General features: G+C 52.5%; 12 protein-coding genes across 12 annotated transcripts; 5 read left to right on the top strand and 7 right to left on the bottom strand.

Moving 5' to 3' along the window:
* Positions 1 to 445: 445 nt before the first annotated feature.
* G6M90_00g090430 (uncharacterized protein) lies at positions 446 to 1,281 on the bottom strand (the record flags this gene model as incomplete). The annotated part of the gene is made up of 2 exons (XM_066131372.1): positions 446 to 941; positions 1,025 to 1,281. The coding sequence occupies 2 exons, from the start codon at positions 1,279 to 1,281 to the stop codon at positions 446 to 448; spliced, it is 753 nt and encodes a 250-aa protein (XP_065987523.1).
* A 1,285-nt stretch (positions 1,282 to 2,566) lies between these two features.
* G6M90_00g090420 (uncharacterized protein) lies at positions 2,567 to 3,138 on the bottom strand (the record flags this gene model as incomplete). The annotated part of the gene is made up of 2 exons (XM_014686215.2): positions 2,567 to 2,806; positions 2,878 to 3,138. The coding sequence occupies 2 exons, from the start codon at positions 3,136 to 3,138 to the stop codon at positions 2,567 to 2,569; spliced, it is 501 nt and encodes a 166-aa protein (XP_014541701.2).
* A 757-nt stretch (positions 3,139 to 3,895) lies between these two features.
* Positions 3,896 to 4,810, top strand: G6M90_00g090410 (uncharacterized protein; the record flags this gene model as incomplete). The annotated part of the gene is made up of 1 exon (XM_014686214.1): positions 3,896 to 4,810. One exon carries the CDS (start codon positions 3,896 to 3,898, stop codon positions 4,808 to 4,810), a length of 915 nt encoding a protein of 304 aa, XP_014541700.1.
* Positions 4,811 to 6,185: 1,375 nt separating this feature from the next.
* Positions 6,186 to 7,835, top strand: prlL_6 (MFS transporter prlL; the record flags this gene model as incomplete). The annotated part of the gene is made up of 3 exons (XM_014686213.1): positions 6,186 to 6,318; positions 6,396 to 7,399; positions 7,497 to 7,835. The coding sequence occupies 3 exons, from the start codon at positions 6,186 to 6,188 to the stop codon at positions 7,833 to 7,835; spliced, it is 1,476 nt and encodes a 491-aa protein (XP_014541699.1).
* Positions 7,836 to 8,668: 833 nt separating this feature from the next.
* On the top strand, positions 8,669 to 9,528 carry G6M90_00g090390 (uncharacterized protein; the record flags this gene model as incomplete). The annotated part of the gene is made up of 2 exons (XM_014686212.1): positions 8,669 to 8,741; positions 8,798 to 9,528. The coding sequence occupies 2 exons, from the start codon at positions 8,669 to 8,671 to the stop codon at positions 9,526 to 9,528; spliced, it is 804 nt and encodes a 267-aa protein (XP_014541698.1).
* A 1,754-nt stretch (positions 9,529 to 11,282) lies between these two features.
* On the top strand, positions 11,283 to 12,766 carry G6M90_00g090380 (uncharacterized protein; the record flags this gene model as incomplete). The annotated part of the gene is made up of 2 exons (XM_014686211.1): positions 11,283 to 11,748; positions 11,856 to 12,766. 2 exons carry the CDS (start codon positions 11,283 to 11,285, stop codon positions 12,764 to 12,766), a joined length of 1,377 nt encoding a protein of 458 aa, XP_014541697.1.
* Positions 12,767 to 13,412: 646 nt separating this feature from the next.
* CAB2 (Phosphopantothenate--cysteine ligase CAB2) lies at positions 13,413 to 14,516 on the bottom strand (the record flags this gene model as incomplete). The annotated part of the gene is made up of 1 exon (XM_014686210.1): positions 13,413 to 14,516. One exon carries the CDS (start codon positions 14,514 to 14,516, stop codon positions 13,413 to 13,415), a length of 1,104 nt encoding a protein of 367 aa, XP_014541696.1.
* A 951-nt stretch (positions 14,517 to 15,467) lies between these two features.
* G6M90_00g090360 (uncharacterized protein) lies at positions 15,468 to 15,847 on the bottom strand (the record flags this gene model as incomplete). The annotated part of the gene is made up of 2 exons (XM_014686209.2): positions 15,468 to 15,569; positions 15,659 to 15,847. The coding sequence occupies 2 exons, from the start codon at positions 15,845 to 15,847 to the stop codon at positions 15,468 to 15,470; spliced, it is 291 nt and encodes a 96-aa protein (XP_014541695.2).
* A 1,680-nt stretch (positions 15,848 to 17,527) lies between these two features.
* Positions 17,528 to 19,324, bottom strand: G6M90_00g090350 (uncharacterized protein; the record flags this gene model as incomplete). The annotated part of the gene is made up of 2 exons (XM_014686208.2): positions 17,528 to 17,870; positions 17,946 to 19,324. The coding sequence occupies 2 exons, from the start codon at positions 19,322 to 19,324 to the stop codon at positions 17,528 to 17,530; spliced, it is 1,722 nt and encodes a 573-aa protein (XP_014541694.2).
* Positions 19,325 to 20,416: 1,092 nt separating this feature from the next.
* Positions 20,417 to 21,392, top strand: G6M90_00g090340 (uncharacterized protein; the record flags this gene model as incomplete). Its single annotated transcript, XM_066131371.1, has 2 exons — positions 20,417 to 20,486; positions 20,554 to 21,392. The coding sequence occupies 2 exons, from the start codon at positions 20,417 to 20,419 to the stop codon at positions 21,390 to 21,392; spliced, it is 909 nt and encodes a 302-aa protein (XP_065987420.1).
* Positions 21,393 to 21,892: 500 nt separating this feature from the next.
* On the bottom strand, positions 21,893 to 22,813 carry G6M90_00g090330 (uncharacterized protein; the record flags this gene model as incomplete). Its single annotated transcript, XM_014686206.1, has 1 exon — positions 21,893 to 22,813. The coding sequence occupies one exon, from the start codon at positions 22,811 to 22,813 to the stop codon at positions 21,893 to 21,895; it is 921 nt and encodes a 306-aa protein (XP_014541692.1).
* Positions 22,814 to 24,830: 2,017 nt separating this feature from the next.
* Positions 24,831 to 25,523, bottom strand: YAE1 (the record flags this gene model as incomplete). The annotated part of the gene is made up of 1 exon (XM_014686205.1): positions 24,831 to 25,523. One exon carries the CDS (start codon positions 25,521 to 25,523, stop codon positions 24,831 to 24,833), a length of 693 nt encoding a protein of 230 aa, XP_014541691.1.
* Positions 25,524 to 25,955: the final 432 nt, after the last annotated feature.

Raw genomic sequence — 25,955 nt, 5'->3', positions numbered from 1 at the left:
TTGCAAACAATAGACGTCAACTGGTTTGTCTTTCTGCCCGGATCAACACTTGCTCCTAGCCCGTTTCCGACAGACGCCTTGGCTTTTCTATTCATACGGCCCAACCAATTACAGGACTTCGTAGTTACTTGACATCCAATACATACTAAAATCTCCCACCTTACTGTCGAGACCGAAATTATTACTACCAAAAAACTCCCTTTCGTCCGAATTTAACTTTCGGCCAAGTTTGGTCATGATAGCCGACGCTATGACATCCAGCCATTACAATTACACCAAGCTCTGCGACTTCAGTCTCCAGGGGCATTATCCGACAAATACATTGTGACTTAATGCTTGTATCTAGGATTGAAAACATTGAAGTAATGGAGGCCATGGCATTTGTAGTCTATTATTTTGATGAAGATGGACTAAAACCTTGACTATTTGCTGTTTTGTGCGTATTCTACCTATTGTGAAATCTAATAGTGATCCCAGAGTGGCGAAAGTGACCGTCTGCACTCTCACGTCGCTCTCCAACCTGGTAAACGCACCAGCGTAAAAAGGTATCAAACGGCTGAGTATGATCATTCTCCTTGAACCATTGCTTTTTGATGAATCTCTTCAGCTCAGCAAAATACTCCTCAATGGGATTGAGATCGGGGGAATATGGTGGTAAGAACAGTATTCTTACTCCAGCCGCTGCACACATTCGCCGGATCCTTTTAGAATGATGGAAGGACGCGTTATCCATCACAACGACAGATTTTGGAGCAGGGAGCTTGCCGAGGAGCGGTAGTAGCTCTTCAATAAATTCCTTAAAGACAGCACTATCAGTAGATCCTCGATAGATCTTTGCGTGTAAAATTCCATCCTGGGTGTATGCAGGTAGAATCTGAATCTTTTTATCCCGGTTGAATTCGTCGACGTGAACTGCCGGTTGGCCAAACGGCGCCCATCCCCTGTCACGTTGCGCTGCAACAGCACAACAACGAACAATTAACAATTTTGCAAAACAAGCTTAGTTAACAATGAATGTCATAACGTGACAGTATCATGTTCAACCATTGGCCTCTTGCTGAGTCTTTCATCAACTTCTGGGCTGTGGTCACGTTTATTAGTGGCTAGTTTAGTAATACCACCAGGACGAGATCCTTCTGGTTGGTCTCCGAAGGCAGCCAGGATGCGTGACTGAAAATTGAAACAAGGCTCGAAGGGAATGCTAATACATTTAATGGTCGGCCAAATCGTAGGAGTCCTCGCCAAGTCCGGCCTTTCGAAGATTTTGAGGTGTTCCGACATAACGGAGAGTTCAAATAGATATATGAATCTGCAGTCGGACTCGTTCGTCACCAGAAGACATGCCTTGTTGAATTAGAAAATCGGAATAGCCAAGTTATTGCATAGATGGCATACCCTATACGGTGATTCTAGACGCTGGTGGTGCCAGCGTTTACTGCGGCTTTGTCGCTGCGCAATCGAGAGTAATATGCAGAATAGATATGGGTCTTGAGACCACTTCACCGGCGTTATGCGCGATAATCTGTCCCAAAATTTATAGTCTGGGGCGCCGCAAGATCTATTTTGACGCCGATTATATTTGCGGCGCTGCCTCTTGATCTCCGAGTAATGAATATAGCCTGTCAATGGCAGGCCCTGGTTGTTCGGCTCGTCGAGTCGACCGCGGGGATAAAAAAGAACGTACGGGGGTCGATGAACAGGGCGGCCAGCGTAGAAAAACTCAGGGCCTGCACTGTACAAGGAAGCTTTAGCCTGGAACTGTCTGGTGTCTCCATGTCGTCATGTGCCGCTCTTACCAGCTCTTCCTAAAAGGGAGCTTGTCGCCCACTAGGAGCTTCTTGATGCTGAAGCTTTTCATCTCGGGCGAGCTAGACACCGCAAGGCACTCAACCTCTTTCTGTATGCCATGGTGCTTAATTGCATGGGAGTCTTTGCCCTTATTCGACAGATTTGCATGGTCACTGAGAGCCGCGTCTGGCAACACCGCAGTTGTCGTGATGTCGTCGAATCGGCACCCGAACCAATCAAGGTGTTCGGCAGTCCAAAAAAGTGGACATTTGACAGCTTTACGATCTAATCCGACGATCTGATTAAGCGGGAGTAGGGGCAAAGTCGGAACTGTCATCTGGAAAGGTTTTTAAGCTGTGAAGTCTTGATTCAGTTGGATTATTTTGTCGTTGTCGGCGACTGGTGAGGATATCGTGCCGCGCGTCGCGCGTCAGGGTCTAGAAAAGTTGCATGACAGGTTCCAGCTATGCTTGGCCAGCTAGACTACCAGTCTGAGAATGACACAATCTCGGCTTGCACGTGCTCCATTTCCACCGTTATAGCTACGGAAACAATATGAAATTTTGATCCAGTGCTCATGGAAACAGCACGAAACTGCTCTTTGAACCGTATTTTGTCCCATTATCAGGTAGAACAATTTTGCGGGCCGCTGGCAAGTCGAAATATTTCCTCTCTTCCACAAAAAACTCAACCCGTTCTTGTTCATTCCATTTCTGGCTGCAAAAGCCAGTCGATCTGGTGAGCTCCTCATAAACTCTTCCAAACGGGGACAAATATCTCAACGCTGAAAGATGGCTTTGTCATCTTGCAAATTTCTCTGCAACGTCATCAGCTCGTAGAAAAGGAAGCCCCCAAAGACGTTGACAGAAAATTCAAGATGAAGCAATGCCAACGCGATGGCAGCATGGCACCGGTCCTCCGTTTCTGCCCATTCTCTGGGTATGACAGGAGGGACGCCAAGGTCCACTTCACGTTGTCTGATGGCGCGGAGGAGGTGGCCGACTTCCTGATTATAGACCTTTCTCATGATCACAAAATCAGCACTGATCCCCAAAGGACTTGACTCCATTCCCAGTCGATAATTCCAACAATGTTGAGGAAATCATCATCAAAGAGAGTATTAGCAACGACAGCCGCCATACCCCCATGCATGAGAACGAAGGAACCCTCGCTGGGCGTCGTTTTAAGCCACTTCTGCTTGACATACTTGTTGAAGTGCTGTGATGCGTAGAGGATCTTTGAAATGCCTCGTCCATCTAGCTCCTGGTCTGGTTTTTTGTTGACTTCCTCGTCGACATGCAAGAAGAGTCTTTCGAGAAATGCATGACCGTTTGGTATTGGGACTGTCATCTTAGTGGAAACATGGCTGCACAGACAGGATAGCATGAGGCAAATGAGTTCTACTGAACCCATCAACAAACTTGTAGCGGTGAGGGGGGACTCGTCACATCTTGACTAGCTCGGCGTCCTTTTCTCGTCAAGCCAAGGGACAAGCCAAGATATTGGATTCAGGACAGCCCACTTCGAACTGAACAAAGAAGCAGACATTAAAGAAACCGTACGCTGATGGCCGTACTGCACGCGTCGCCATGGTATAAAGATGAGGCCAGGCAACAAATTGCTTCAGTCAATGGACTTGATCAAGGCAAGGCGCTTCTTGCGAACTTTATCTTCTGCGATGGCGTTCTTCCTTGGGTCGGCTTATTGGAAGTTGTCGCGAAAGCGATGACATTGTGGCAAGCCGGCAATACTATGCTTCACCATCATCAATGTGGACGTTTTGTTGTTGGTCTTGGTTTTGCAACACGTGCGCGCTCATCACTCCGATGAGAACCCCGCCGCCTAGGCACCAACTTTAGTAGGTACATGGTTGCATACCCTGTACTTGAGCTGGGACTTGCCTTCAATGTTCAATGTTGGCCCCAGCACTCAATGCTGCCTGCATTCAGCCCAACACGAGTCTGTATTTTCAAGAACCCCCTAGGACCAGTACACAATGCCGAATCCTAAAATTTTTCATTTCAAGTAACAATGTTCACTGCCCTAGCCGATCGATCAAGCTTTGCCCTCAACATTGTTCAACTGGCTCCAGTCTGTAGAGGAGAAAATGAGCAAGATCAACGCGTCGCGGTTCTACTTCGAATACAAGGGGCATCCCATCTCGGACATCCGCGCCTTCCACAACATAATCATCTCGCAACGACCGACAAAGCCTATTGTATATCTGGCGGGCGATTCTTCGCTCGACAACAAGTATTGGCTGCCATCCAGCTCCCCTGGCGGCGAGCCTTTGCCCGCAGAAGTTCCAGAAATATACAAGGCCGCTCTCAAACCGCCCCATCCAAAGCCTGATGTTGCCTTCTGGCTGAACCACTTCCTGGGCAGCCAAGCCACGGCGCTCAATCTCGCCGTCGAAGCCTCTCTGTTGCAGGAGCGAGACAGCGACCTCTTGGCGCATGACAAGTTCATCAGAGATCACATCCGAGCCGAAGACATTCTCATCGTATCGGTAGGCGCCAATGACATCGCCATGAGACCGAACCTGTCCACGATATGCCACATGCTGCTGCTCGCGTGGCTGACGCCGACGTCTCGGATCCAGAGGGGAACAGCCTGGCCCCTTCGCTACTTTGTCAACATGTTCAAGACGCAGGTCGAGAAGTATGTGGCCAAGCTGGTTGAGCAGCACAAGCCTCGGGCCGTAGTCGTTTGCATGATTTACTTCCCGCTCGAGGCACAGGCAGCGAAGCAGAAGAGCTGGGCAGACGTCTCTCTCGGGGCTCTCGGCTACAACCGATGGCCTGGCCGGCTCCAGGCTGCCATCACCAAGATGTATGAGCTCGCGACACAAAAAGTCCAGATCCCCGGGGTTTCTGTGATTCCAGTAGCCTTGTTTGAGGCTCTGGATGGGAAAGGTGGCGGAGACTATGTCGAGAGGGTGGAACCGAGTGTGGAGGGAGGCCGGAAGATTGCGTCTCAACTCGCTGCCGTTATCAACCCGTTGCTTGAAACAGTCGAGTAAAGTAAGAAGAGATGTGCACTACGTACCCCAGTGTAGTCTTGATTATGGCAACATCTCTGAGGGAATGAGAAAATGGGCATGAGAAGCCAAGCGAGCTAGCCGCTGCCTCTGCGCTGCCTTCCTCTATGCCATGTTCACAACCCGGTATGTTTATGTGGCATATATGGGCTAAGGTCACATGTGCAGCAAGCCTTGCGTTCTAGAGGTGGCCCGAGTCAGTCTGTGAGAGGAGGCTAATATGTCTTTTGGCTCGTTGTCCTTGAAAGCAAGTCGGAGAACACTCGACACCGCTGTTTGACTGTGGTAGACATCTACCCCAATTTGAAACTAGCTGAACAGCCTGTACATGGTAGCATGTTCACATGGCGGAGGGAAGCAAAGATAGAGTTTTTCATGGGCTGATAGTCCTACAGCTGTTATCAATCATCAACCCCGGAACCCTACATGGACCCCATCTCCACATCCCCAGACAGGAAGTGCCAGGCGACCTCGAAGGCCCCTGCACGACGTGGAATGCCAGCGCCAGCACGCGTTCATTAACATGAAGAATCTACGAGGCAGCTTTCAATCTTATGTAAATCGATTTCTCTGGGGGTCAAGGCAGGCGCGGCGCGTCAAGGCAGGAAGGTTAGTGCAATGCACACTCGGATCTCGGAGGCGGCCCCTTTGGGTGTAGTTCGCCCTAATATCAAGTCCGTGCGGCCGTTATCACTGCGGTAAGCGATTTGTACTTTACCCGGATAGTAGTAGTGCGATTACTACTAGGTGCTTAAGTATGATAAGCCAACTGAATTCATATAAGTACGTTAATATTAAGATTGTTTCGCTCTGTAGTCGAATGAAATTACAAGCATGATACAAGTATCGTGCAAGCGTAAAATCTAAAACAGTATTAGGCTATACCAGGCCAAGGATAGTAATGAGACTAGAGAAATAGACCGTTCGCATCGTGCCGCGTCAGATGTACCAGCGTAATTGGTGCAGTGCCATGGCCCGCTAGTCAAGGCAATCTCGTGATAGCCTCAGCCACCGTGTTCTTGGAAGCAATAACTTGATGCAGCGAAAATATATGCTTTCCTACTTATTGGTTACTGGCCCCTGTGTGGCGGCGCCTCCAGTCCTCCAGCACTCCAAGAGATGTCTGGTGCAAGTATCAACTGATACATGACCATGGGTGTATAGCAGGAGTTGATGGGAGAGATGTTTGATTGCTAGATCCCTACGTAGGTACATGTAGTTATAAGAACTGCGCATTTCCCGGGACCACACCTCTCGAGACCCTGAATACCAACTCAATACTAAGCGCCAGCTGGCTGTTGCTCGATTCACACAAGCATCACACAAGCACCAAACCATGGGTATCTGGAAGTCCATAATGTCGTCCGTGCCGTCATTAGACGTGCCGGGGCTCGAGTCTGTCGACATATCGGACAAAGCTATGGAGCGCCGCATCGTCCGCAAACAAGACTTTCGGATTCTGCCGTGGGTGGTTGTCACATATCTCCTAAGTACACCCATTCCAATACATGCCCGCCCGGCATGATATTCTTTCCATGCATGGCCAGAAACTCACCAAGATGCGCAGACTACTTGGACAGAGTCAACTTGGGCAATGCTCGAACCCTCAACAATGACACCCCAGAAGACAACATAGTTGTGCAGCTCAACCTCACGGGTCAGCGGTACAATGTTGCCGTGGCTCTATTTTTCGTCCCATACGTCCTGATGGAGTTTCCTTCCAATATCCTGTTAAAATACTTCTCCCCCAGCCGCTGGATATCCCGCATCATGGTCAGCTGGGGCATCATCACCATTTGCACGGCCGCCGTCACAACCTACGGCGGCCTTCTAGCCGTACGCATGGCCTTGGGTCTTGCTGAGGCTGGATTCTTCCCCGGGATGATGATGTACTTGTGCTTCTGGTACAAGCCCGAGGAGCGGGCAACCCGAATGGCCATATTTGCAACCTCGGTTTCAGTTGCAGGCGCCTTTGGGGGTCTGCTCGCCACGGGGATTTCATTTCTCAACAAAAAGGCTGGACTGTCTGGCTGGCAGTGGCTTTTCATCCTCGAAGGAATCCCGGCTGTAATTGTCGGCGTCATGGTGTGGTTCTACCTCCCTGACTATCCTCAGACATCTTCGTGGTTGACACCTGAAGAACGAGCTTTTGCTGTGAAGCGTCTCGGGCCGTATGCGCCGTCCATGGGGGACAAGCATTGGGACAGTGACGTTGCGAAGAAAACCCTGATTGATCCTTGGTTTTGGCTGTTCGCCGCACATTACTTTCTCATGACAAACTCCCTGAATGCATTCGGCTATTTTGCCCCGACGATTGTGGCAGCACTTGGCTACAAGGGCTACGAAGCCCAGCTGTTGACGGTGCCGCCAAACGTAGTGGCCATGGTGATTGTTATTGGGACATGTATTCACAGTGACAAGACTAGAGAGCGGCCGCGACACATTCTTGGCGCTTTGGGGTTCCTGGCGACGGGGTATTTGCTGCTGGCTGTTGTCTCGCAGCGAGGGGTTCGGTATTTTGCAATTTGTATTATTGCTTGCACAAATGCGGCTGTCCTACCTTTTGTTGCGGTGAGTTCATCTTCTGATTCAGGAGGATACGTCAACCCGTGCGTAGAGAAAGCCAATCCTGCGAGACTGTTGAAAACTAACGAGATGGGCTGAATAGTACCGAACGGCGACGGTGCAAGGCTCAACAGCAACTGCGCTTGCGACGGGCGGAATGATTGCCATCGCCAATTGTGGAGGAATATCGTCACCGTTCCTTTTCCCCAGCAGCGACTCACCGATGTACAGCCGGGGCAATTGGACCATTTTCGCATTTCTCATGGCCGCCGCTCTCTTGACCATATATATGTGGTATAAACTGGGAAGCCATGCTGCATATAGGACCGGTGAAAGAGATGATGAAGGCAACATGGAGGTTTTGGATGCCACGCCGTCCAATGCCAACGACCGTATGAACAAGGCCTTTGGAATTTCCAAGTTGAATGACGTGGATAACTAGGTATCGATTTGTACTTGTTTACCCGACTGGACTGATTCGACGGAGAGGATTGGTTTTTCTTTGCTGGACACGAAGCTCCTATCATTACGCGGTCAAATGTCTATTTAACACACTCATTCTGCATCATGGTAGATCCATCAATGAGAAATAGTACGCATCATATCATACTCACGGAGAAGAGACTACTTGTAGCCAAAGAACGGGTTGCTAATCGAAAGCGTAGTCGGGATCAGGATGCATTTGGCAATGACCAAGTAGGCGCCGGAGTAGCACAGTACAAATTACCACTCTCCATCATAATTCGGCACTCTATCGACTAAAGATTTTTATTTTTCCTTTCTGCTATACGTAAATAACGAGCCTGTGTGGAAGATGGGGAGCATGATTGCGTGCGGGAGATGACTTGAGAGAATGGATACCCGCTGACGGCGCATGATTTTCCCGCCCTCTTTTTTAGGAGCAAATGAAGATAATACCCTTCAACATTGACAGATCTGAGACTACGGCGGACAAGCCGGAACACTTGGCTTTGATGGAGGTGAAAAAAATCTAATGCGAGACGCAAGTGATGTGATGTGTGTTTGGGCAGATGCTGGAGCGCAGGAGACTTTATTCGTTGGGCGACGAGTGGAGGACCCACCGCTCTGGAAAGAGCTTCCCACATCAGAGTTTCGGCCTCAAACCTTCAAACAAAGCTTCTTCAACAGTTTCCACGCAGCAAAGCGAATACTGCTGTTCCAAATAATACCACCTAATCGCCACCACATCATCTGGGACCAGAGACGAATTCCGGTCCTCGAAGCCAGACGTAGCGCGAACCAGACACTCGCAAAATGCCAAAGGAAAAGGGCTACAACCCGGTGCAGGCTCAGCGGAAAGCTGAAAAGGCCAAGGCAATCAAAAAGGGTATGCCCCACGATTGTCATCAGCATTCAATATTCCATTCTGACCATTCTCTATAGGCAAGGCAGAAGCTCAAGACAGGCGCAACGAAAGATTAGCGCGCAAGAACCCGGACCGAATTCAGAAGCAGATCGATGATTTAAAGGCCATTTCTGCGGGCGGCGGCAAGCTATCACGACACGAAGAACAGTTGTTAGAGGGGCTCGAGAAGGAAGCCAAAGGGGTAAGGAAAGCGAGAGAGACACTAGGCGATAGAGCACCTTCATTTCATCGCGGCGGCCGACGAGATGGGGACTCGGGTGTCTTGGGGAAAAGACGGCGCAACTCTGCAGGCTCGAGCACCGACGAGGACGTGCCAGAGGAGGTGCGCAGGATTCCTATGCCAAGAGACACGCCACCCCCAATTCCAAAGGAAGTCCTAGACCAGTGGTACGCGAGACGGCGAGCACGACGAAACCCAAATGCCGATGCGATGCGTGAAGATATGGCAAAGAAAGCAGAGGCTCCAAAGACGGAAGCACCTCCTGTCGAATCCCAGACTGTGTACGAGGCGAAACCTGTTATGCGAGACCTTCGGCAAGAAGCTGTTTCCGCCTTCGTACCAGCGGCTGTACAGAGGAAGCTGGACAAGGGTCGAGGTCAGGGCGGGCTGACAGAGCCTGAAGAGGCAGATCGATTGGAGAAGGAAGGGAATTCAAAATCAACCAAAGAAGCGGCTGAGGCGGCTGAAGATACACAGCAGAAATATTGGACTGTGACCGTGGAGGGCATCGAAGACAAGGACGAGTAACTGGGACTGCCAGTGCAACGCCTTCTGCAGCGCTGTCTGTTTTATCCATACAGTCAGTAGCATAGACGCCCATGCCTACCAGATAGCCCGGGAGCGGTGATCTGCGGCAGACTCTGCAGTCTGGGCTAACTTTTCATCGTGAGAGGGGCGTTCCTAACAACATTTTGGTGGTTACTGCAAAACCTCATGAGGCTTTGGCACAGAACCACCTGGTTACGAAGCAATTCAAACAGTCCTACATGTCTCAAAGATCGATGACATTACCTTGTGGATATCAACGGTGTCATCACGCCTTCTTATCGGTAGCAAACAATGACTAACTATTGGATGCCATCTGAGTTGTTGGTTGCTCCGGGCTTGGTCAGAAGATTCGATAGTGGGTCAGAGGGGAAATCCCGCGCACAGCACCGCGCGACCTGATTTTGGACTTCGAAATCTCCTACCTTCTTTTGACTCGGCGATTCGGACCCCTGGCGAGGCCCGATCAACAGTGGGGCCTCGCATTGCCTGCCGGACCTTGGTTCCGTATTCCGGGGCATATCACCGCCTATTGTTTCATGGTGTCATCCCACGGGAGGTACTACATGCGCGCCTAATCCCTGTGATGGAAATACCAGTTGGACGGAAAATTGTGTACTATACCCGACGGCCAGAGAATACTACACTCCGCAATCGTGGCTGTGATAACGAGTTGGGGGTTGCATTCACCTATTCAGACTGCATAGGCCGATGTGCATGCCAGCATGGAAATGTGGCATAGCTAATGCACCCTCGCGGGCGCAGGACGGTCTCCGGGCTCGATGTGGCTTATTTCATATGGATCATACGGCATAACACGGGAGAGGCAACGCGAAGTCGATTCAGTCTCGATAGTGTAATTCCTCCTCCGCTGCCAGGCTCCACCGGATCCGGATGATTTGATGCTTCGGGGTGAGACCTTTGAGTGATGGGGGCCGTCGTTGAGAACACGAACGAAGCATGTAAAGTGAATTCTAATTTCTGGTCTCTTAGTTTGCAGTTCCAGTTCATCTCGACTTTACAGATCAGCAACACTGTGATTGGGACTCACAACACTAGGGATTAGAAATCAGCAGTTATAAATCTATGTTGCATACCCCGCATCTCAACTTTGTTTGTGCCCGGCAGTTCTTCAACATGTCTATACGAGGAAAATGACAGTGACAATCAGCAATGGGAACAATGAACATTTGAGCTTCGATGAGTCAAGATGCAAGAAACGGAGCTCGGCTTCGGCCTTGGGTTCAACTCGGTGTGTCGACTAGAAGCTGGGAGCCAGGGATGTGGTCAAATGCGCGTCCACGCCGCCTCCACACTCCGACGACAATTCCCGAAAGGAGTGTGGTAGCCACGGGTGACCCAAATGGGGATGTTAAACTGGACACCATCAAGGCGCCGACGCCGCAAAAGTCTTTTCAACGGCAGACGAGTGGATTGAATGTCCCCACAATCATGAGTTGATTGCGCTCGGCGCCGACCACCAGCTGGGGTCAGAAAGCTAGATGGGCCGCCTTCCAAGGGTCAGTTGCTAAGAAGAACTTTTTTCCCACCCTCTTAAATCCATGGCTCCCGCCTGTTGTTATAAGGCGCCATTTCTAAAGCCGCAAATACACCTGGTTTCTTACATCCCACTGCCCTCTTGTTAGTTCATGTCCAAGTAGCAGATATAGTAACAAGGGACGGTCCCCTTCCGAACAGTGAGTCTGCCGTTTACATAACCGTCGAGGGACGCAATTATGGACGTTTACCAGGTAAACTCGCGAGTACTCCATGACGATGGAGAGACCTATGTTGTGGAGAATGGCAACCAAGACGCCATCACCAATAGCAACAAGGCCGAGGACCAGGGGACCAACAACCTAGAAAAGAATACTACGCAAGTTTCGAGCGCATCCTACGAAGAGAGCTTTCCCGAAGGCGGCATGCGGGCGTGGCTCGTGGTCCTGGGTGCGTGGTTTGCCTTGATGTCGGCGATGGGCTTGATGAATACCATTGCTATCTTCCAAGCTTACACACTCAGCCACCAGTTGAAGGGCCATAGCGAGGGCACTGTCGGCTGGATCTTCTCCCTCTACACCTTTCTTGCCTTTTTCTGCGGTGTCTATATTGGCCCCGTGTTTGACAAGTATGGCCCGCGGTGGTTGGTCATTGCTGGTTGCATCACAACTGTGACTGGGGTTGTATGCATGAGTTTCTGCAAAGGTAGGTTGAGGGCCCATGTGCTTGGGGACTGAAGAATGCTTCATTGATGCCGATCCTTTGTTTTGCTATTTCAAAGACTTTGGGATTGACTAACACAAGGGCAACAGAACTGTGGCAATTCATCCTATCTTTCGGAGTCCTATGCGGGGTTGGAACATCGCTACTCTTTACGCCATGCATTGCTGCGGTTGGGCATTGGTTCCGGAGACGAAGAGGTTTCGCTACCGGCATGGCATCTACGGCCGGGGGCATCGGCGGCATCATTTTCCCACTCATGCTCACCTCGCTCTTTGACCAGATTGGCTACGGCTGGGCCACGCGCGTCCTTGCTCTCATTTGTCTCGTCGGCGGCGTCATTGGCATTGTGCTCGTCCGATCTCGTCTTCCTCCCGCACCCGACGCCACGGCGCACCCAGACTTTCGCATCTTCAAGCAGGTCCCCTACACCCTGACTGCAATCGGCATCTTCTTGCTCGAATTTTCACTCTTCATCCCCCTCGCATACATCTCTACGTATGCGCAACACAAGGGCTTCAGCGAGAAGTTTGCCTTCCACCTGTTGCCCATCATGAACGCGGGATCGGTCGTCGGGCGGGCTCTGCCAGGATATTACGCAGACGTCGTGGGGCCATTCAATGTATGTCTGTTCTCGGCGGTTCTCTCGCTGGTTGCGTGCTTGTGTGTGTGGTTGCCGCTGGGACACACCGCCGCTGGCATCATTGTCTTTTCAATCCTGTTTGGTTTCGGCAGCGGGACAAGCATTTCCATTGCGCCCGTGTGTATTGGAAGAATGTGCAAGACTCAGCAATACGGGCGATACTACGCCACGACGTATACGGTTGTGTCGTTTGCATGTCTGATTGGTATCCCTATCGGCGGCAACATTGTAGGTGCCAGTGGTGGTGATTACAAGAATCTGATCATCTTTACGGGTGCAATCTACGTCGGCTCTGCGATGTGTTTGATGGCAGCCAAGACTACTCATCTCGGTATGAAGAACTGGCTGTCTGCCTACTAAGCTTGGATGGACAAGTTGACGGTGGGGAGTTTGGGCGACTCGGAAGCATCGAGTTTGGAGCTAACAGCCCGGGTCTCGGGTCTCGGGTCTCTACTCACTTGGTTCGAGTTTTGATGCGTTCATTGAAAGAGTAGAAACACATTTTTTTCTTTGGTGTATTTCAGCGGCATTGACGGCGTCTCGGTCCAGCCGATTTTGACAAGGCATGGCTCTGGAGTATCTGATGATTCATGACGGGGTATGGCAGTAGGAACTGGCTAAAAATACCCACAAATAAAGTAGATTGTGATGACTAGCTATATTTCAATATAAATTATATAATTGTTGTTGGAGAAACTGGTATCTGCGTCAACGCAGGTGGCCCATGATGCCATACAGCACGGATACTAGCTCAAGGTGCTGAATTGAAACGCAAGCCATGCCGGACCTGGAGCTGCAAACTGTCATGTCAGCAGTGACTTGCCGTAGTGTAGGGCCTTTTGTTGCGACTCGACGTTTTACGGAACTTGTGCGGCTAGATTCTTTGGCGGCTCCCACGTTGTCCTTGCCAAATGTACAGACGAACACGTTCGTATCTCTTTATTACTTGTTCTTCTTCTCACTTTTATACCCGGTACCCGGAGACCACCACCACCATCGTCATCATCTACCTCCCGATATGCGCGTCATGCAGCTCGGCCACGGCCGGAATAATCAGCTTCTCAATCTCGGTGTCGGGATCCTCGCGCGGCAGCTCGTCGGCGCGCAGGGGCCGGCCCTCGGCGTCCCCCCATCCGGCGGGCATGGACGAGGGCGGCGGCGGCACGCGCAGCCAGGCGTCGGCGCGGCCGGGGCTGACAAAGACCACCTCCCACTTGCGCGTGGACAGCAGGTTGCCGATGACGAGGTGGTGCTGGTAGCGGTCGAGCGAGTAGCGCGCCTTGCGGACGAGGAGGGCCGGGTCCGTCTCGAGCTTGTACGAGACGATCATGCCCTGGGGCGCCCATCCGTCGACGAGGTTCTTGAGGAACTTGGGCACGGGGTCGAGGTCGATGACGAGGCGCTTGGAGCGGGGGACGCGCGGCGAGGCGTCGAAGTTGTCAAACTCCTCGTCCGTGTCCTCGGCCCTGACTGCGGCCACGACAGCGTCGGTGGACTGGATCTTGTGCTCGGCCATGCGCTCCGGCGGCACGAAAAAGTCGGACACGGCGGCGGCCAGGTACAGCAGGCCCCGGGGCCCGAGGGGCCGCATGAGGCGCGACAGGGCGCGCAGCTCGTGCAGGTAGTCGCCGATGGTGACGAAGGGGATCATGAGCAGCATGTTGGCGTCGCGGGCGCGGCGGTACTTGGCCAGCACGTCGCGCACCTTGGCGGCGTCGTGACCGGCGCGCCACTCGACCTGGCCCGTGGGCCCGGGGCTCAGGAAGTCGAGGAAGCAGTCCTTGGAGTGGGAGAAGTGGCGCGAGTAGGGGAGCAGGCTGAACTGGCGGTGCAGGAAGACGACGGCGTAGCCGGCCTCGAGGAAGTACTCGGCCGACGTGGCCCCGCGGGTGCCCGCCGAGAAGTTGTCGATGAAGCGGACCGTCTGCTTCTCGAGGGGCACCGTGGTGCCGCCCGACGTGATGAGCACCACGCGGCGGGAGGCGAGGGCGTGCGTGTTGATGAAGGAGGCGGCGAGGCGCGTGTGTTCCTCGAGGGAGCGCGGCGGCGGGTTGGTGGAGAAGTAGACGTCCTCGTCGGAGGGGGGAGAGGACGAGGACGACGAGGCCATTGTGGAGGGCGACGAGGGGGGCGACGACGATGGGGATGGTGGTGGTGAGGATGACGATGACGATGAAAAGGCGAGCGACAGCGCGGGCGGCTGTGTGCGCGGGCGCTGGCAGCGAGGGCGCAATTGGAATCGAGATGGGCCTGGCTGCGTGGTCTCGGGCTCTGGTGAGGAGGTTTCGGGAGGATGAGGATGCATTCTGCTGGTGTATTTGCGGTTTTATTTTTTTGCTGTGCTCACAACTACGAAGCAGCTTACATCCCGGGATGCGGATATGGTGGGGTTGTGAAATGGCCCGACGGTTGAACGTGAGTCTCGAGCTGCTGGTGACTGCATGTGCGTGGTATACTGTGGTGCGTCGAGGCGTGAGTCTGCAAATGTGCTCTAGACGAAAAATGCGCAGTCCTGGGCGAGGGAAAACCAAGCTGTGAATATATACAGATCGTATATACTGCGCATCTTCCCGTGGCCGCACGCGATGCGCGATGCAAGCTGCCTGCCTTCCCCTCCCGTCTGTCCGGGCCGCCGGAGCCTCCCCCGCCATGGCGGCCGCTATGCCTAGGCACCGCGACGATTCGTGCCGACGGACCAACGATTTGGGCCAATGACCTCGCGCGGGTTCCATCAGCATGGCAGCCCGCGAGTGACGTCAACTGGCCGTTGCCTCGGCCTGGTGGGTTCCGGCCCCGGGGAGCTCCGGGTCCAGATGCCGTTGATGGCAGCCGATGGGCCGAGAGTCAGCCGGCCTTGTCTGACACTCGCAGTCCTCTGCTTACCTGGTTCATTGCAAGTCGGATTGCACCTCATTCACTCTTCACTAGTCACTTGCACGCCGCCGTTTTTGACTGAACAGATGATTGTTTGCTATGTACATCAAGCGTGGCTCTGGACCGGTCGTCCGAGTCTATATTTCTTTCCGAGAGACATCCATAAACCAACCATCCATCCATCCAATCATTTTAAAACTCTCCAGTTCTCCTCAACCCCCATCCTGGAAATTGACTCCCCCAAAGCCAGGCACAGTCCATCTCCGAAGTAGCAGCCAAGCTGCATCGTCTAAACCTCAGCGTCAGTACATAAACCCACGAAAGAAAACCCAAGTCACAACACGAACCTTTTTACTGCTGCTCCTAGCGGCAGCATACGCCCTTGCAGCACTGGAAGCCAATGTCACAAAAGCTCTGCGTATATGAGAACTTGTAGCCCTCGTCACACTGTCCGCAGTCGTGAATCTTGGAGCCCCAGTTCTCGATCGTGTAGCAGTTGGCCTGGTCCTGGGCAAAGGAGAGCGAGACAAGGGCAGCGAGGCCAACGAGAACAGCGTTGAAATGCATCTTGGTTTTTTTTTTTAAAAAAAAGGAGCAAGTGTATAACCTGGAAGATGGTTTGAAACGGTGTAGATGATTCTTGATTGAAGGCGAGTGTGTCGAGTATCTACCAGCAAAGGGAGAGGAGAGCAGCGAGCTTAAATACATTTTCTCCATGCCGCCCGTCGCAACGACAAACATGTCATGTTGACGATTTTTTCTTTCTTCCCCTTCCTTCCCATTTCGCTATCCCGGTCTTGGGAGGGAATGCATCCGCAAGGAGCGACATCTACAGCCCAGCCCGCGCGAGGCGTCGCGTCTTTGCCGTGCCGTCTCTTCCTCCTCCTTGGCTGGCTCAACATGGCCAGATGGACGGAGAGGGCCGGCGTCCAGATTGCCCCGAGACGGACTGGCTCTGCTCGACGAGCTCGGTCTATCTCGAGCCCGAGCGTGTGTGCAATCGTCGTCGCGGGACGCACGGAGCTGGCGCGCCTTGGCCGGTCGGCTGGTCGGCCTTGGAACGTAGAAAGAAAAGCATGTATGTAAGTCGGGCCCGAAACGGTAACGGGATGCATAGATTCCACCACGACGTGAGAGGCCCTTTGCGACCCTTGTAGTAAGCAATATCAGACTTTTTTTTTCGCGATTTTTTTATTTTTTATTTTTAAAAAAGCCAGTTATACCGGGCACCACGATGCCTCGAAACAGACCGAGGTTCCTGCCAAATCCGCCGTCTTGTATTCCATTTGCGACTCGACGCCCCAGCCGACAAATCCAGAAGGAGCCTCGAAAAACTCCGACGGGGCCCCTCCTGCCAAACATGCTCCCCCAAATTCGCCGACGTGCCGAGCCGACATCAATAGTAGTAGCAAATTGCGTGTTCCCTTCCAGCCATACATACACGTGGCTTCACGCGGCACACGAGAACGTGAGCCGTGTCTACATGCCCTACTCCGTATCCTCCGGCTATTCAAGGAATCCAGCCAGAGTTGGCCGAAACGGCCAGGCTGTTCATAGAGAATGGGCAAGTCGGCTATGGGCGTGCGCAGACCGGCAGTCGCTTTGCGCCGGGTCCAGATGAATACTAATAGCATGTATGTACGACAGCGCCGATTCTCACCTGCAGGGTTGAACAATCTCAGCCCAGTTGGCCGACGAGGCGAATGCGGTGCAACGCGACGGGCGAAAAATTACATAACGCCAACTGCCGAGACGCCCGCATCATGTCAGTGCAAGTATATTTTTGGCTCTGCAGGCGACAGGGATACATACATCATACAACCACCTGCGTACTCCGTAGCGTTGTACTCCGTATATCAACTCTCAACTCGGTGCTTCGTATTTGAGACATTCATCGAAATGCGCGCATGGCTGTAGGTGTCTCTTTTTGTATGTCTCCAGGCGTACTCTACGGGGCATTGTCATATATTACGTGAGTCCAGGTGTCTTTGCACAAGTCAGAAACCCTCATGCCAAGCTCAGGAGCGACGTGGCCAAACATTCTTTTTTAAATTGCATTTGAAACCCACTGTTGTGCAGGCTATAATCAAGCTATCCCAACTACGTATCACCGTCACTTTAGAAGAGGGACAAATCCTGCCTCAATAGACCGGTGAATTCGTCACACCATCTACATGCAGTCTCACCAGCAGCCTCTAGAGTAATACAATAAAAATGTCTCAATTATTCCATCCTGCATTGCCCATTCTACCGCTTGTCGTTGGTCGGCGACAACCTCCAAGCCCGGAGAGGCAAGCTCTGCAGGTGCAGCACCTTTGGTTTGATATACCACAAGAACGACACCAGACCAAACGCAACGCACAGCATGTTGACCATGTAGTATCCGTCTCGGCTCATGTCGCATGTGCCGCCGCCATTTTCGCATCTCTCCTTCTCCGCTTGCACCGCGCAAGAAAACGCCTCGGTAATCACGGGTCCCTTCAGCTTGGACGTATCCGCATTGAGTGTGGGAAGACAAGTAGCTACCGTAAAGGAGTCGACCAGCTTCAGCACAAAATATTTCGGGAACGTACCGCCCAGGTTGGAAACGCTGCCATTCCATTGTTAGCCTGATTTTACCAAATATGAATGTGCGAAAAAAAAAATTCAAGGCCACTGCACTTACGTTGCGAGTAGAGTCATATATGTGCCGCCGATGACTGGATCCGAGACCTTGGCGTGGAAAGCAGAAACGGCAACAAACATGATGGTGTTGGTAAACGTCGACAACAGATGCTCCGCAATCACCACAACCATGTACCACACGGTCACACCATTGCTAGGGAACATGGCCACCGTGATTTGAGCAAAGATGGCCGCACCCAGTCGGCCGAGAAATCCCCAGCACCACAGTCGCATGGGTGTATACTTTTGCGACCACATGCCCGCATAGTATCCGAGACTAATCTCAAAAGGAAAGTCAATGAGGACCGTGAGCGCCATGTTATCCTTGCCAAAGCCCTTGTCGAGGAGCTTCAGGTTCGTGACCCCGTCATTGGCCTGGAAACCAATCTTGGCAATGAGATGCACAATAATGATTGTCTGCACATTCTTCAACTTCAAGATGCCCCACATGATTCGGTAGACGTCCCATACGCCGTCGTCATTATGTGACTTTTCCTCCCGCTTCAAGAAGCCAAGTCCAATAGTAACGATGATGTAGACCCAGCCCCAGAACGTCAAGTATCCGCCCAGTGAAACAAGCCCCTCCTCTGAAGGGACCGACCGGAACCACTTGTTGGCGAAATCGCTGGCGTTCAAAGCCAAAAATACCGTATACGACATGAAATGGCCTGCAGTCAGGCCGACGGTCTGGGCAGTGGATGCATAAGACACGTTTGCCGGCGTAAGGAGCGTCAGGGCCCAGCCGTCCACCGCAATATCTTGGGTCGCACACATTAGAACCAAGAAAAACCACCACGTCATGAAGCCCCAGACGGTAGGCCCGCCCGGCTTCCCGGTTGTTTCCATCATCGACTCAACATGCGATCCAAGCCATAGCATGCTGAAGCCAGAAAGGAACTGAATAGGAACAATCCAAGTCTTTCGCCGACCAATTTTGGAACTCCAAACTGCGTCCACAAAAGGACTCCAAAACAGCTTCATTGAATAAGGGTACGAAGCCAAGCTAAAAATACCAATCTCCCCGTACGACATGTGGTTCTTCAAAAGGAAAGGAACCGACCCCATAGCAAGGCCCATGGGGATGCCCTGGAGAAAATACAGCAATACCAGCAACAGGAAGCTTCGCTTGTCCCGTCTCGGCAGCTCGCGAAATCCATGGTTGCCCGCGGTCGGTGTCTTGGGAACCGGTTCGTCCAGCGAAAAGCTCTCGCGAGAAATGTAGTTGCCAGTCACAGCCTCCGAGGTGTCGAGGTTGTTGGCAGACTTGCGCCGCATTTCCACACCGTTGCTCATTTTGCCGTTGGCATTCCCTTTCTTCACAGAGAGGGAAGCCGGTTGTTGCGATGATGGCGACTTTGGTCGTCGCGCGCGGGCACCCATAGGCAGTAGTTATGTAATATACCTCGGCCGTGTGGGGTGTATGTAGTCTCTTATATATCCGCCTTCCTCTGCAAGGGAGGGGTTTTTAAGTCGGGCGAGAGTTGTCGCTGCTGTTTGCTGTTCTCACCAGGAATGCTTGTGTTGTAGAATCTCCAAGAATATGCGCGATTCAGCGCGCCGTCTTAATATCGGCTCGATTAGAGGATGTTGATGGTGCGCAAGGCAAGGAATCGAGTTGTTTTGTCTCGAGGTCGTCTGTAGGAAGGTGGGCTAAGTAAGAGAGCGAGGGGAGATAGCGTCGATAGTGTTCGAAATGAAGAAAACTTTGTAGAAATACTACTCCGGGTCATCGGCCGAGATCCAAAATGTCGAAAGAACGTTGGGGTTGCGTCCAACTTGGACTAGTTATGCTGGTGCGAAGCAACCGTGGCCTCAAGGGCTTACAAATGGAGACGAGAAATGTGGCAAACCGCCAGGAAGCAACGGATCAAGCGAACGTGAGAGGCCTCTCCAACAAAGCCTCGAAATAGAAGCAAAGGAATCCGAAATGGCAGCCCGTTCAACGGCAGCCCACAAGCGACCCGGGGACAATGGTCAATGGCTTGTCGTGAAGACAGAGGGCGAAGGAGAAGATGAGACCAGCACAAGAAGAAGAATACACACGAGTCACGATCTCGTGCCTGCGGGCTGCGGGCTGCGGGAACTGGATTTCGCTTGATGGCAGCAGACCCTGGGGCTGGCTGCTCGCATTGGACACTTGGCACCTGCTCGATTACCCGTAGATCGCCCCTGCCTGTTTAAGTCGCCTAGACCGTTTTAGTGTCGGAGGAATAGATATTGCGCCGCCATCAGGGGAAACAAACTCCGAAGGCTACCAATCGGCGATTGCCTTTACCGGACTGCGGGGACGCTGCATGGCAAAGCTTGCCCATCCATGCCCTCCTTATCTTATCGCAGGTGTTGCTCGACGCGTTGAACGTCATTCAGCATCAACAATTCTTATACTCATCTCACCGACCTGTTGGCTCGCAGTCCCGACATGACCGCAGACACAGGCGGGGTGTGAAATACTCAAAAGAGAGAAGAAAAAAAATGGACTCCGAACCGACTTCATCCGAGCCATCTCAGCTAGACAAGGAGATTGCCTCATTAAGAAAACAAGGTTTGCAGCTTGACGCGCCCTCTCACTCACCATTTATTTTCAATCAAGACCACTCACACATTAGCAGCGGCCTCTTTACGCAAAGCCCTCCGAATCCAGTGCTCGACGATTCTATCCTCCGCGTCAACATCGCGTCTCATCCGCTCCTCATCCTCGCCCGCCGTTGCCCGTCGGCCGGGTTCCTCAGAAACCGCATCGTCCAAGCTGAGCAGCCGCTCAACCCAGCAACAAGCCCACATGCAGCAATGCATCTACCGAATATCCGCTCCAGTAACCTCCTTCAAGGTCCGCGACCCTGACCCCAATGCCGTGGATGACGGCCACGTCCTGGGCCTGCGGTTCGAAATCATGTCTCGGGGGCAGTTCCTCCGCCCCTACTACGTGATGTTGAACCGACCGTATCCGGGCTCAAAACACCTCCGCGTCCACAGACATACCGTCCCTCCGGCAGTGCCTCTGGCCGGCCTGGCAGCAAGACACTTGCCGCAGCCATCCCGAGCCGGCGGAAGCAGCAGCTCCACGGACCAAGATCTCGACAAGTTTGTGAGGACGCTGCGGCGAGAAATTGTACGGTACCACAATCGACTGGGCGTCTCGGCAGATCTCCGCCGGCGATTGGGATTGCACGAGAGAGGCGGACGGGCCGTAGCGCCCAATGCGCTCGTGGAAGCGGGCATCGCAGATATTGAGGCCAAGCAAATAAGTCTCACCTGGGCAAACGACAAGACTGGCCGACTTATCATGGACGATGATGGAAACGTGGTCAAGTTTGTGGTGTTTGGGAGCGACGGGCGTGACTGGGAGGCATCGGGTGCTGTTTTTGATAAGAATGATAGCATTGAGGATGTAGCTAGAAAGTTGGAGGAGCGTCTGGAGGAGAGCATCCTGGAAGAGCAAGAGGGGTGATGAGAATAATTGGATACCCAATGTAGCGAGCGACATGGCATTGCATTTCACATAGGCGACGAAGCATATGACTCTAAGATAATGATCAGATACACTGCACAAATGGCCATCCGGGACGCTTATGTATTAATTTTCTGCTCCAAGGTCCAGTCACAACATTGCTATAATCATGGCACAAATGAGTTGTATATACAATATTGACACTACATCGGCGAGATAAGTTCCGACACTAGTAAAAGTAAATCTGCAGAAAAGTCTTAATACAAGAATCAGGCATCCGCATGTAAACACCCCCTCCCCCTCCTCTCCAGTTTTACACGCCAGCCACCGGCGTCTATTGACACTCTCCAAACACAAAAGCTACCTTGAAAGCTTCAACGAAAAAATCAGTGGGAAACTTTTTGGTATCTCGCCACGCCGATCCCATAATGTCGTCACGATGTACTCAAATGTACTACAGCACCCAGGATATATGCTGTGCGGTCAACACGCCCCCCGGCCTAGATCAGGAGAGCGGCGATGAGGCCCATGGCGACAACGGCACCGACCTTCTGGCTGTTCTGGGCGGCACCAGCCATGACAGGAGGGGTCGTCCAGTTGCCGGTAGGGGGTGCGCCGGTGCCAACGGGAGGGAGAACAACAACCGCGGGAGACGAGGCCTCGGAAGGCGTGGTGGCAGGAGAAGGAGCCACGACGACGGGAGTGGTAATGGCAGGGGGAGGGACCTGAGTAGCGGGCATCGACTGATTGGCAGGCTTGGTCCAAACCGGTGCCTGCGTAGCAACAGGGGCGGTAGCAGGCAGAGTGCCCGGGGCGGTTCCGGGCACGACGGCGGGAACAGTACCGGGAGCCGAGCCGGGCATGGTGCCGGGGACGGTGCCGGGCATGGTAGCAGGAACAGTACCGGGCATGGTAGCAGGGGCGGTAGCAGGGAGAGTGTTGCCGGCAGGGACAGTAGCCATGGTGGTAGAGTGAACTGGCACGGGGCAGATGGTTGTTGTGGCCGGGACAACCACAGTGGTGACGTGAGGACCAGCAGGGCAGTCGGTCACGGTAGGAGCACAGCTGGTGAGGGTCTTGACCTGAGTCTGAGTGACAGTGCTGGTGGTCCAGGTGTGAGGAGCCTCGGGCTTGCAGTCGCAAGGGTGGACATAATGCCACTCGTCGTTGTCGTTGTCGTCACAGCCGTCCATGGGAACGTGGTGAGGAGGGTGCCAGACGTCGATGCAGCCAGCAGGAGGGCCTTTTTTAGGGCAATCATCAGTCTCGATAGAGATTCCAAGGGGAAGCTTGAGATCAAGACCCAGGCAGAGGTCGACCTTGACCAGGTTGCCGACGTTGAGGTCGAGGCCAAGGGGGGAGCGAGCCTCGTGAGCCGAAGCAACGGCGGCGACAGCCGCAACAGCAATGAAAGACTTCATTTTTAAACGGAGTGTGTAGTAAATGTGAAAAAGAGTGGACGGGTAATTTAAAAATCCCGGAAAACGAAGGTATAAGGTGAGAGCGGTTGGAGTTGTGTCCAAAAGTCTGCTTTCTGTGCTGAAGATGAGGTGGAAGGAATCCATCTGTCATGGCACATCAATGGTCTTAAATAGACAACGACCACGGCGCCCGGCTAGAACTTTCACCATTGTATTCATAGCGTCTTCCCCTTTGCAGGTTGATTCACGGGGGGAAATGAGTAGCAAAAACAATATGTACGTACAAACCGCAGTTACTAGTAGCGGTTGGAAGCCAATAGCTTTGACCCCTGTCTCACAATCGCCAACCCCCGGCTTAGATCATACATAGGCATAGTACCTGTGTACATACATGTGCGGAGCGAGATTATGATGACTCGGCAGGGTCGGCTTGCGAGGGAGTGAGTTGGTTAGTTGGTTGTCAAAGCAAGCCCAGACCAGAAGAGAGCCTAGAGGACGCAGCTCAGTCCCCCGACCTTTCCAGGAACAATGTCTGATGCTCATGCAGCCACATCAAGGGCCTCGTGGAGTAGCTTTCCCAAGGAGCGGGCCGTGCGTTTTACTCGTCGGAAGACTGGTATCATGGTTGGAAACTTGGAGGATCGACACGGGGTGCCTGCGCTAGTGCAAGTGCCGACATGGGACGGCCATAGCTGACAGTTGATGTACATACGACCGCATGTGTGTCTCTGGTTTTCTTCTTCTCTGCACTGCCCAGGGTGTCGCAGCCACGACTGAATATCCACGTCGTCTGGGGAATTCCATGTTGTAGTAGTATCGTGTCCCAGTTGTGTCTAACGAGCAAGCCGCCTCCCCCAAGTTGCTGCTCCTGGACATGGGAAGATACCCGTACAACTGCTCGCAACCGCTGCCTTATCCCACCAAGTCGCTTCGGGCTTCTCCTCCAACGGATAGCAGACAGACCCTTCCACCGCCCTCGTTTGTGTATTATTGATTTGTTTGCTTTTTCGATGTACAGCTATTCTCGGAGCAAGGGGTGAAGTCGTAGTCAAAAATTAGCCGCCCCTCTTTCCATTTCGGGAAGAAACCAGTGTGCGTGGAGACAATGGGCCACCCAATTTCTGACTGAGACTGATACTAGTACAGAATAATAAATTGACTGTACTCTGCAGGGCGACTGTATCCCTCCCCCGTGTTGTATTCTGTAGGTCAACTACTCCGTACTGCCGTATTCTTTATATTTAGCATGGCATGGCAGCGACGGATTTTAGCCCAATCCTAGCCTCTGTTGGTCTTATCGATGCGACAAGCGCCTGTGGCTTTGAGACTCCTTATTCCGTTTCTCCCGCCATATCAAGGCAATACCGCCGTCTTCGGACCAACGGGCATCGTTGGTACAGGTTGTTAAACACGCGTCGATGTGGGTTCTTTTTTTTTCCCTTTTCCGGCCGTCGCGCATGTGTTTAGTTAAGTCATCAGTCTTATACCCCCATATTGGCCCGGATCTTCAAGTGTGTTTTGAGGAAGGGATATAGTGCAAATAATCTAGCTTGTCCATCGCCCCTTGGATGGTTTTCCCTCCCGACCAAGGGTGAGCTATGCGTCATCAGCTCTTGCTGTAAAAGATAAGGGATACGAAGAAGCCTGTCTAAGTGAACGTTTGTGCTGTCGATTTTGCCTTCTCGTGTGAGCTCGAGCCCGGTCCGTCCATGCCATGCCGCCCTTTCTGACAGCCCAGGGTGAGCGAAGCGAGGTCGCACACCGTCCTTCGTACTCCGTACACCGTATCACAATCGGTGTATCAAATGAGATCTGACTAGTATTCCATGCTGCGGCATGTTTTCTTTTGAGAGGAAGCCAGCCTTGCAGCCCGCCTCAATGCTCCTGGCAAAGCCTGCCGCAAAAGCAATTCTGTGCGGCAACGTTCTTGAATCAGTTGCCATAAGTCTCTTGGACGTGCAGTTATTTCTCCGTACGAAGTGCGGAATACAATATTTCCGCACAGAGTACTGAACCTTCACCAATCCAGAGATTGCTTTGATCGTGTAGGGGCAGATACGTTGAGTGGTGGCTCAACCGAAGCTGTGTCCAGACGCGGCCCATTGGCATCATCATCCAAAATAGACACTTGAATATGCCACATGTTCGTCTGTTCGTCAACGACCCTGCTCCATTTCTGTATCAAAGGGTGCGCAGCAGCCACGTCGGGGAATAGAATTTGATCACCGTCTTGGGCGGTCACGTCGTAGTTCCAGGTGCCATCTGGTGCCCAATACTCTGTCGAAAAAATTCTGCCAGTACTCAGCTCGTCCCTGGCTTCGTTTAGCAACTTTTCTGCCGTCTCTGCCGCCTCGCCTGGTTGGCCCTTGACCGCATCGGCAATGCCTTCAACCATGCCGAGTAGCTGCCCGGCCCGCAATCCAATAGTTGCCCCTAGACTAAAGCCCTCGTCGAATCCACCCTGAATGCTCGCCTCCTTGGCTACGGTGATGCCTTCTCGATATCCGGCATTTGTGTGTTCAGTTTCCAGCCGCCTTATGTCTGAAGGATGAGAGCTGCTCTGCGCCTCTGGCTCGGCTGGTGAAGCTGGCGTGGAACCAAAGACGTCGTCGAGCTGATCGAGGCTTGCGTGCAGTTCTACTCTAGGCCCTCCGCCAAGGTGGGAAACATAGGCATCCTCGAAGGAGTTCTCTATGGGCTGGAAATGCATGTTGCGGTCGGTGACTATGGCGCTTCTGAAGGTCTCAGTTGAACTTTATGCTGACAAGGGCTTGGTCGCTTTTTTTTTGTTCCTCTCCTCCCCGCCCGCTGTGTTTTATGATTAATGTCCTCGATGTGGGCGGAACCCACCCTGTGAGAAAATCGAATATACGCGATATTCGCACTGTATGATGGAGCAAAAGCGCATGTGAAGGAAGGCATGTCCAGGGTGATGTTGCTGCGTGCACACTGTCGCCATTACTAAGTACTAACGGCCTAGGGTAGCATCCGCCCTTCCTTGTGCCGCCCTAGTTTCTTTTTTTCAATTGATTGATGTCGAGTAGAACATGACAGCCACACCTCTCCGCTGAAAATGGCTGAAATTAGAATACTACGTGCCCTTGCTTTTAAACTACCAGTGTCTAAGACAATTACAACGCTA

Source organism: Metarhizium brunneum, chromosome 5 (genome assembly GCF_013426205.1).
Source record: "Metarhizium brunneum chromosome 5, complete sequence".
In the NCBI taxonomy this organism is placed as follows: domain Eukaryota; kingdom Fungi; phylum Ascomycota; class Sordariomycetes; order Hypocreales; family Clavicipitaceae; genus Metarhizium; species Metarhizium brunneum.
The sequence above is the reverse complement of the archived record's forward strand: the minus strand, read 5'-3'. Positions and strand labels throughout refer to the sequence as shown.